The sequence below is a fragment of the Pteropus vampyrus genome, unplaced genomic scaffold (assembly GCF_000151845.1).
Source record: "Pteropus vampyrus isolate Shadow unplaced genomic scaffold, Pvam_2.0 Scaffold1, whole genome shotgun sequence".
NCBI lineage: Eukaryota > Metazoa > Chordata > Mammalia > Chiroptera > Pteropodidae > Pteropus > Pteropus vampyrus.
This window is the reverse complement of record NW_011888782.1, coordinates 22,568,828-22,580,096: the sequence shown is the minus strand read 5'-3', so window position 1 is coordinate 22,580,096 and position 11,269 is coordinate 22,568,828. Positions and strand designations below refer to the sequence as shown.

The following is an 11,269-nucleotide window of genomic DNA, read 5'->3' as shown; positions in this document are numbered from 1 at the left end:
GTTGTGGAGCTAAATTACTAAGAAAGACACAAAACTGTAGGAAGCAGATGGAGAAGAAGGTAGAAGAATGCCGGAAACCCAATGTAGTAAATTCAAGGAAACTTTCCCAAGCACGTCAGATCATATTCCTTCTGATCTTCTTTCTTTCCTTGTTTACCACACACCTACAATGTACTAGAAACTTTGCTCACATAATCTTGTTTAATCCTTGCAGCAATCCTGTGTGATCAGGTGTTTTGCAAACAAGGAATCTGAGGCTTAGGGAAGCAAGTTCTAATTCCTGTTTGTCTGACTTCAAAGCTCATACACTTTCTATTGTACCAGTGGAGTAAGAATAGTAATGGAGTGGCTAATTAACTCCTGCAAAAGGGAATTCGTTGAATTAATAATTTTAATATAAAGTCCACTGCTACAAAATATATTGCTTTAAGGAAAATTCCACCATGATAGAGGTTCAGGAAAAGATGCTGCTCATTTTAATATCTCTTGTGAAATTTCCAACAAGAAGACAATCTTTCTCAAAAGTTACATCTGATGGAGCACCTAGAAAAAAGGGGTTTGCGTTATGAACTACTATGAAAAATCGACATGAAAAATCTAAGCCAGATAAATATATATGTATATGTATATACACACTTTGTGCTAAATTAGATATTATCACATATCACATGCCAACTGGAAGCACCATTTCTAATAAAAATTGGTGAGAGAGAAAAAACGAAGCCAGTACATCATAATCAAGACTCATAAGCTTAACAACTGCCCCAGCACATTGTGTTATTTAGGGGCCAAGGAGGAAGGGAGCCTTGTCCTTGCAGACGTATAGCAAAAGCTTCTCTCTACAGGAGACCAAAGAGCAGTCAGTTAACATTGTTCACTTGTGCTTTGCTTGTGATCGCAGGCTCAGCTTCACGCACACCAGTCTGTGCTATAAATGAGCCCCATTAGAAATAGTCTTAAAATGCATAGGATGATCCAGGCCAGAGGTCACTGAACTATGACCCACAGGCCAAATCTGACCTGCCACCTATTTTTCTTTAAAGTAAATTCATTGGGGTAACATTAGTTAATAGCCACCTGTTTTCTGTAGTCTGTAAGCTAAAAATTCTTTCTTAAATTTTTAAATGACTGAGAAATATCAAAAGAAGGACAATACTTTGTGAGATGAAAATTAGATGAAATTCTTTTGTGTCCATAAATAAAGTTATATGGGAACGCAGCCACACTTATTTTTTTACATATTGTCTATGGCTCCTTTCACCCTACAGTAGCAAAGCTGAGTGGTTGTGACAGAGACTGAATGTCCCACAAATACATCTGGCTCTTTATAGATAAAAGTTTGCTAACGCCCCTGTCTTGGTGGTGGTGTCTTGGCATATATTGTTGTTAGCTTTTAAACCTAGTTTAACTTATGGTACTGGGAATTGTTTTGGTGTAAGTCAAAAGTTCTACTGAACAGAAATTGTCATTCTGGGACCTGTAGGAGAAACATAGGAAGCTGAGATTCAAGCTATCTGGTTGGTGAAGATGAATGTGAATGGTGCTGCATGCTTGTGCACACATGCAAACACACATGTGCAACCGAGAACACATACGTATCATCAGCATAGAATCACAAAATAGAAGAACCGGGATGAAAAAGGGAGAGAGAATAGAGAACTAGCTGAGCACAAACATTCCAAGGGGACACAGAGCAAATGATCTGAGTGAGTGGGACTCAGAGGGTAATACTCAGAAGCAAAGAGTTTTGAAGGAAGGGAAGAGACATATTTTGGTAAAGTAGAAAAATAGAACATTCAAGAATGTCATAAATGCTGGAGTGGGAAAGTGAAGTTTGAAGAAAGGGAGGTATTATATCTCTGACCAACTCAAAGCCTGTGTGTCTCCTCCTAGATTCATTATGGCTGAGCTGCTCCAGACAGAGAAGGCTTATGCGAGGGACTTACACGAGTGCTTAGAGGTAAGTCTTGCAGTAATGAGTTCATAGCTTGCCAGTGTCGAGTCTTTGAGAGGAGCACAGTGCTCTTCGTCTTCTCCCAGAGCTCACTGAATAAAAAGCCAACCAGGGGAAATCTTTCTCCTGGAGTCAATACTAAATGTATAGGAGTTTAAAGTACTTTTGAAAAGAAACTTTTCTCAGACTCATGTTAGACCAGGCAAAAAAATGTGTGTGTGTGTGTGTGTGTGTGTAAAAGATACTGGAATTCAAAATAAAAACCATGACACAGTGAACTTGAGTTGAGTCAAATCTGCGTCCTCCCCACGACAACTCACTCCGACACACACATATTTAAGAAATAAGAAAAGTGTGGAGTTTGTGCTCCTGCTAAAGGTTGGGATGTGTTTTCCTAGCAACGGTTCAAGATAATGGAACATTCAGCTTTTCTTCCTTTCCATTCCGCTTATTTCCCATCTCACTTGTTACACTCTACATGCATTCCTAGTCTGAGTCTTATCCCACGAGTTTGAAGGCTTGTTTATTCTGTCTGTATTTCATGTGGCAGTTCTTGCGCATGCTGAAGCTGTTGTTGTCTTACAGACCTACCTGTGGGAAATGACCAGTGGTGTGGAAGAGATTCCCCCTGGGATTCTTAATAAAGAGCATATCATCTTTGGCAACATCCAGGAGATCTACGATTTTCATAACAAGTAGGTTGGTGGAGGGTTTCAGCGGAGCACACTTGGGGCCATCCATACCCAAGAACGGGGCTTCCCAACAAATGGATCGAAACTGGTAAATCTCAGTAAATTATTATCTGTTAGATTTTCTACGTCAGTTGCTGTCAGACTTCTTTCTCACTCACCCATCTTTTTCCACTGTTGTCCAGACTTCCTAGTGGAAGGTGAAGTATTCGGCAGTGTTGTCCTAAGAGACCTAAGTGGCAACATCTTCATACCCAGTCAGGATGATAACCAGGCTTTGAGGAAATAAAAGTAGCTTCTCCTCATTAAAACTGTGGGAGATCCTGACATTAGAATTCATCTGAGGCTAACCATTCTACCTCGTGGGCCTTAGGTTTCAAATTCTAATGATGTTTTCTTTCACTCTGAGTATTTCCTCCATCCCCAACTACCCCATCATCCTTACTCTCAACCAGAACAATAACATAGATAGATAGATAGATAGATAGATAGATAGATAGATAGATAGATAGACAGACAGACAGACAGACAGACAGACAGACAGACAGACAGACAGACGATAGATTAAAATACCTAATGGAACACATTTCTTGACAGCTTATAAGGGAGAACATCAATTGGCCCTGTCATAAGTAGAATCATAGAGCCCTAAAACCTCACAACTCATTTTGTCCAGCTCCCAACTCGATTCAAATATCTTTTCCATAGCGCACCAAACAACATGTTCCATTGTTAACAGAATGTCAGCAGGAGCATTGATTGATTAGTTATGTAACCAACTAATGGAAATAACTCAGGTTCTAGAATACAAATAGAGAATCTCAAGGCACAAGGAATATGTTGGTACGACGTCCTAGAGCTCCCTCAGGACCCTGTTTTAGAAAACGGATAAGAGGTAAAGATTCGATATTGTAGGATACAATTCAAAGACATTCCTAAGATCAGACTAGTCAAGGCTTCTACTGAGTTCAGTAAACATGCTGGAGATAAAACTGCCAGCTCCAAGAGTTCTTGAGGAAGCCATGTGTACAGGTGTAGCAGCCACCCTCAGGCAGGACTCTACAATAGCACTGCCCAGTAGAGTTTTCGGCAATGACAGAAATATTCTATGTCTGTGCTGTCCAGTACAGTAGCTGGAAGACATATGTGGCTACTAAATACTTAGAATGTGACTACTACTACTGTGAATTGATTTTTTTATTGATAACTTTAAATAGCAGGTGGCTACCATACTGGACAGCCCAGCTCTAGAACATGACACCTCAGTATGGCCCTTTGCTAAGAATTACTAGGAGGAAGCAAGAGTTGGGTGTAAAAGGATCCTAAGTTCTAAAAGGTCTAAACAAAAGGGTGGAGAGTCACCCCTCTCTTGTCAATTCCTGATGAGTAATCCACCGTTACGTCATCAATGGCATCAGTTTTAAAAGAACATAAAATGTGTAGCTAACGTGACATGTTAATCTTGTCAGATTATAAAAACAGTAAACTGGAGGGGAGGAAAAAGCCTTCTGACTTTCTGGAACACGTGATAAAAATTCCCAGTCTTTTTTTTTTTTTTTTCTCATCACAGATTTTTAACATTGGTTTGTCTGGAAATCTCCAGACACAAAAATAGTCTCTCCTCGTGCCTTTTTAATAAGACCCATTTTTGACCACTGATTCCAAATTCTGTCATCTGAGCCCAGCCCAGCATTATCTCATCTCCCCCAGGATATCCGAGAAGACAGGGGACTGGTGGGCAGTAAGTCACATTACATTGCTTTTCTGGTTTATGATCTCTGGAACTGAGTCAACACCTCTCGCTTTCCTCATATTCTTACCAAACTGACTAAGTATCGAAGTATAGAAGTCTAGAGATCGCAATGTGAACTTCCTGTGAGTCCTGCTGTTGTCAAATTAATGTGTAAAGGGAGAGAATATTCATTTCCAAACTGATCGATTGTAACAAAATATCTAACATAACCATGCTTCTCATCTGGTTTCACCATATCACTCTAGTAAGACATGGTAAGCAGTTTGTTAGTTTTTTAAAAGCTGAAAATCTACCTACCAACTGCAAAATATAATGTTAAGAAACCCCTTTAAAAAGTCAAGTTAAACCATATTAGAATGTTGCACTTTATAGAGGAATAAATTCAATTATCAAGAATACAGCTACCCAGCAAATGTTACCTATTTATAACAGTATAAGAAACAAGAAAATAAAAACCAGCCACTGACAAAACCAGAAGAGATACCACAAAGATAAAGTTATTTTTTTATAAAAGTACCTTTCTATCCTGTCTAAAAGCCACTTTACCTCTTGGTGGGATTGCTTCGAAGCCCATAGCAATTTAGAAGCAGCAACTAAGAATCAAGAACAGTTTAATTCCAGCAGCATAAAGTAAAACCTGACAGGAAAAAAGACAGACTGCAACAAAAATATGCAAAAGAACCAAAAAGATAAAAATCATAGTGGTAAAAAGCTACTCAGTATTGGTGCAAACAATCCTATATCCCAATATAAAGCCCAGCAAAGCCATGTCTTGCAGGATAGCAATAATAATCGATATTAGTAATAACTTCAAATTATTAGTATATTCTGCATTAAAAAGCAAGGAACTCTGTAATGCATTTGGAAAGCTATCCAAGGGTGATATGGTATTGATCTTTTAAAATGGTGTCACTTCGAAAAATGAGTACCAAGATTAGTTGTGTGTGTATGTGTCTTTCAGAAATTCCCAAGCACCAAAGTTTCTGTTAAGAAGAACAATCAGTATGTAGAATTTAATACCTATGAGTAGTGGTTTTAACACAAATTGGAGGTTTAGATGGAATGATACTTCATTTTACCCTCCATTCTCTCCATTTTTATACCACATTTCTTTTCTACAGAACTCAGTTAATTTATAAAATCATGAAACTTACCTACACAAGAACTAGATCTACTTCTTTTGGATTTTGCTAAGCATTCCAGGAGCACTCAAATAAGATAGTATATTCCACAGGCATGTTATCCAGGTCCCACACCGTTATATTAATTACCTGAAATAAGTCAGTTTTCTGCAAGCATTGATTGGAAAGATAAGCCGAGGACCAACAACCAAGGCTCGACAATCTTCCTGCACGCTCCCTCCCTCCAGTGCCTAGCATTCTCAGCCTGGGGTGTTCCCAGGCCCAAGGCGGAGGGAGCAGGGCCAGAGCTGTGTAGGACTGAGCTGGGAGCACTGGCCAGGCCAGAGTCAGCCTACCAGGGTAGCAGGTATCCAGGGTCAGCCGGGAGCAGAAGGTGGTGTGCAGTAGAGGGTGCAGAAAAGGTGGGGGAAGTGACAAACGGTTAATGATCAACTGAACCAGGTCCACAGTTACGCCATCTTCCTGGAGTTCCTCCTTGGGCCATCCCTGTGCTAGTTTGGAGATGGAGCTGGTACCTGGTGATGTGTCAAACCCAGCCTCTGCCCTTTGAGTTCTGGGAATTAGGTACCAGTGATAAGGGTGGAGGTGAGCAGAAATGCAGTTCAAAGGAGCAAAGAAAATAGCCTCAGTTAGGGTAATCGGAATGGCTTCACAGAGGAGAGGGCATTTAAGATGGAATTTAAGTAACAGGATTTTTATAGCTAGAGATGGCTCCCTCAATAAGGGAGGAAAGTTTGAACAAAGGCCCTCCAAGGAGGAGAGTGGTGAAGTCTGGCAGGGAGGCTGAGAAAGGCAATGGGAGGGGTCTGCGAATGAGTCTCAACCCTGAATCTCTCCATTAGAGATCTGGCTGTCACGCCGTCATGTCTGTGTCTGTGAGACTGAGGTAAAGGAAAGGAGAGGTGGTGGGCGGATGTAGTGCGAGTCAGAAATGGAGGGGACGGGGACACAAAGGAGGGGAGGAGAGAGACAGAAGGAGGTGGGAAAGTAGGATAAAATACCTAGACAAGGAGAAGTGAGACAGAAAGTGAAGCGGGTGGATAACAAGGGGGAAAGAACAGATGGGGAGGGAGAGGGAAGTGGGAGGCAGTAGTCGGGGGAGGAGATAGGTAGATAGGAAGTTGAGGGGCAGGTGTTGGGGGAGAGAAGGAGGGAAAGAAATGTATAAAGACCTGGCCCTCCCTGGGACTGCCATCCTATTGCAGGCGGGAGAATCAGCAAGGTGTTTATCAAACAGTTTTGATCACGAACCAAGGGAAAAGATTATGTATTATGTTTTAATATAGCATGTATAATAGGGCATTAAGTTGTTCAAAATAACACCCTCACAATGTGCGATGCATGCTGATATTTTAGATGAGGTTCCATTTCTCCTCCTCTCCCTCCTCCTTTTTCCTTTTCTCCTTCTCCTTAGTGCTGATTTACACCCACTAAATTGATTTTACAACCTCATGGGACACAATGGGTCAGTCTGCAGCTACGAGGCGAGGAGTTGGCTCCAACAGGTGCTGAGACGAAGGATGCACAGCCCAGGGCGGGTGGGCAGGGCCTCGCTGCCAGGCTGCTGCAGCTCCTCCTTGCCTCTCCCACCCGTTCCTGATACACACACCCCTCGTTAATATATGCATATGCTATGATTTCTATGCTTCTTCCCCGTCTCCAGTGTCTTTGTTATTTTATCCCATTGACTGAAAATCATAGACGTTAACAAAATATAAAAACCTGAAAAAAGCCTTTAAAGATAATCTATTCCTATCCTACTCCCTGGTTTTATAAAAGATTGTGACCTGCCCAAACCAATTAATAGCACAGCCAAAGATTCCAGGTCTTCATGACTCCCCATTACATCACACTGTCATTTTCTTAATATTTAAATGTCAAGGAAAAAGGAAAAGGAAGACCTGTTGTGAGTTTTCTTAGGCGCCAAACACACACTTGAAGGGATAACTGCAGCCCTGACACAACCCATCAGAAGGGCTGTATAAAAATGTATCTATGTCTTTGTTGTTGTTTATTTATTCAATAAGCTGTCAGCATTGGTACTGGTTATAGATATTGAGGAACACCCAAGGCAAAGCAAAGTCTAAGCATTTATTTGGATGTGTCAAAGTAGTATTAATTTTAGTTGTACACGCTAACTGCTTAGCATCCATGCCTAGTTGCTAAACAGCACATTAATTGGTATGTATAATATTAAATGTGAGATTTTTATATTTAAACATTAAACTTGTTTTATGTTTATGCAATAATTTTTGATTCATCTGATCACACCAATTCAACAAAATTAGGAAATAGTAGCAAAACCTCTCAACCGGTAGCAGCTTAGCAAGGTAATTTCTGTTTGAGGTTGGAGGTTGAGGGTGGGGAATATGGCGAGTAGGAGTCCAGCCCTGCACACCTGTCTCCTTCATCTCTAGCCTAGGCCGAAGTTCTGGGTGTGCAGTGTAGGGACAGAGCCAGCTGATTCTCATGGCTCAGCCTGGGTTATCAACTGTCGAAAGCTCTTCCATGAATAATCCCACACCTTCCCTGGAGTGCACATGACTTTCCATTAGTTTAGTAACTGCTCCAGTATGTTAACCAACTGTCCTAGCCCCTGCAATCTCTGAGTCTGTTAGGTCACTAATGGATTCTTTAGAAACGATCTCTAGTTCCACTTGTATGAAAGCAGTAACCCCACCCTGCTTCGATAAGGCAGTGTCCTGGACTTCCTGTTAATAAGTGATCCTGATGCCTTTTTTCCCGCCCTACCTCCAACTTTATGTATCCTCCTCAATGTTCTTTCCCCCCTTGCCACAGCCCCACCCCTGGCATTACAACAAGTGTACGTGCATGAGATCAGCACACATACACACACACACACGCACACACACACGCGCGCGCGCGCACAATGTCATCAACTATATCCCCCTCTAAATGCCAGCTGCACCCTTGATGTGAAGGTCCATCTACTGGACCACTTGGTGAGTCCCAGAAGGACTGGGACTGTACATCAGCTTTACATTTGGAAAGAATAACAAAATCCAGATGACTCAGGGTACCTTTGGAGTGGTGCTGTTTCCAAAGTTACTTAATGACAAACCTCAGAAAGTCTATCAGTAAATGCTGGAGGTTTCATTTCTCAAGATTCTGTACAAAGCCAGAGGGAAGCATTTTTCTCAAGAAGCAACTGCACAATATATTGCATTGTAATTACTTGACAGAGTAATGACGTTGCTTAGATCTTGACATTTCTTTAAAAGTTTTATTCTTAAAGAATCACAGACATTTACACAAACACTTAAACTACTTGCTTTGCTCATTCTCCTATGATTTATCACATGTAATTGTTGAAATGGTGAGAGGACCAAGATGTTGCTATAGAAATGATGGAATATTCCATCATTTGTGAAGAGAGTTGCGACCTCTTGTTCTTTAGTTTAAATGCATCCTATTTGAAGTAGGTGGAATGCTATTGATCAGACTTACCTAATGTGTCATCTTCATGAGCTTCAAATGAAAAACAAAATAGAGTTTACTATTGCTACTTGCCTTCAACAGTTTCGTTGAGATGGTAGTGAATATTTTACTCAAAGTTGTGAATTCATAAACGTAGCACAAGATTTTTTTTAATTCTAAGCTTTTTTTTTTAAATTTAAACATTGAGTTCTGTAGAGTCAATGTAGAATCTGCCAACTGCAAGCACACTGGAATCTAGGGCAGTTGCCTTCAGATGCTGGTCAGTGGACTGGGTGCATTGCGATTACCCAGAGAGCTTTTCTAAACAATGCAGATACTCAGATCCTATTTCCCAAGGTGAGGGAGGGAGGTAGTACACAGCTAAGTGTGGGGACCACTAACTAGGGTTTTTCAAGAGTGTTCCTTGTGACAAACTTTGATACTCCCACCAAAAGTTTTCCACTCCAAAGAGAAATTTGGGAAGCACTGCACATTATGTCACTTCAGAGTGATTTATAATGTACCTCATCGTGTAATAGGATTTTAGAAGTCCTGCAGTAAAGAAACCAGCTTACCCCAGCATTTCCCAAACTTAAATGATATGCGACTTTGGAATCCAATTTTTACGTCAACACTCAACCAAGATTCTCCCAGGATATGGTTTGGGGGAAGGTAATCTACTACTATAGGTTTTTTTTTAACAGAGGCTTGGTAGAGAATGTTCCCTAAAAATAAGTCTTTAGAAGTGGGGAAGAGTGTGAGATATGCACGTTTATCAAAGAGAGTATGAGTTTGTTAAGGTCGAGAAGCACTGATCTTGAGGAAGTAGTGTTTATTTAGTGCCTACTATATGCCAGGCACCAAATGGGGTTCTTTAACTACGTGGATTTATTACATCTTCACAACAGCCCCACAACGTTGTTATTTAAAGATGAGAAAAATGAAGCTTTGGAAGACCCCTCTCACGGCTGCCACTAAGTGTGAACTCTAGTTCTTTAGCCTATGCTTAGTTGTAGGAGGAAAAGAAAGTGAGACATGGAATCAGTAGAATGGCAGGCTAATGGCGGTTGCTGTTAAAATCTCCATTTTCCAGAAAGGCATTCATTGTAGGAATAATATTCTATGCATTTAATTTATTTTATAGTGCTTTTATTTCTTAAAGATTTTCAAACTGAGCATCCTCCCATAAGCTTTCCATAGCTGCTATCACAAAATGTCAGGGAATTGCACTATTTAAATTACCAGGATTTTTAATAAAGTTGCTAGCCCTGTCTTCAGCGTCTCAATCAATGATCAGTTCTGTCGGTATAATTACCATTTGTTTAAAATTAACCTTAAGTGACTAGGCCACTGACCTTGGGTCATTTAAAGAAAGAGGGAAACTGTGAGTCATCATGGGTGTCCTTGCAACTTCTAAAACAAAAATACAATTTTATATTTTACATGGGATGCCATGATCCAGGCTGTTTTACCATTTATTTGATAACCCTTAAAGGAGAAGGGTCTGCATACCATGGGAGTCAGAAACTAGGGGACTGGAGTGAGAGCTTGAGAGTGGGGAGGTGGAGGATTCCTGTAAGCTTAGCGTGTTTATTCTAGTGCCCGGGGCCTCCAGATTCTCCCTGCTTTTTCCTCTTTCTTCCAAGTTCTTCTTCCTCCTAGGTCCTCCTTTCTCTAATGCTATTCATTTTCTGTCACCAGTTCTAGTCCTAGAATAGCTCATCAGATTCTCTTTCCCCATTTGCCAAGCCATGCCAGCCACCACCCCCAGGCCCTGTTCAGTCCATCATGGCTCAGAATTGGATTTTCATTCATTGTCTTCACTGAGATTTATATTGAAGGCCTCTATGAGAAATGACCACATAAGGAACCTTGCGACACCTCCTAAAAAACTACTTGTGAACATGGCATTATATTATTTAGTGTTCCTCAAAGAAGAGAGCCACATAATAAAAGTCTTTTAGGATTCAGTTCCAGATGTAAAATATATATGAAAATTAATATTATGTTACTATATTAACATATTATGTTATGTTATGGAAATTTTCCAGAATTAACATATTATATATATAGTAATGAGCCAGATTGCTTTGTTTTGCAACTAAAAAGGATGTTTCCTTTGTGGCATTTAAAAAGGTTTAATTCTCAATTATAGCATTATATAATATTTTTTCTTATTTCGATTTTAGAAGTCATATTAAATGCATGTCACCTGCAATTCTTCTAACAGGAGCAGTAAATATGATACTTAATTGATTTTTGAGCACATATTTGCATTTCCAAAGCTCAACTT

At 40.3% G+C, this 11,269-nt stretch overlaps 1 protein-coding gene across 1 annotated transcript in view; it reads left to right on the top strand.

Moving 5' to 3' along the window:
* KALRN (kalirin RhoGEF kinase) overlaps window positions 1–11,269 on the top strand; it is a 640,142-nt gene that overhangs the window by 400,013 nt on the left and 228,860 nt on the right. The window contains 2 exon segments of the mRNA XM_023520165.1: window positions 1,784–1,960; window positions 2,540–2,649. Of these exon segments, the coding sequence (XP_023375933.1) occupies window positions 1,784–1,960; window positions 2,540–2,649 (287 nt within the window).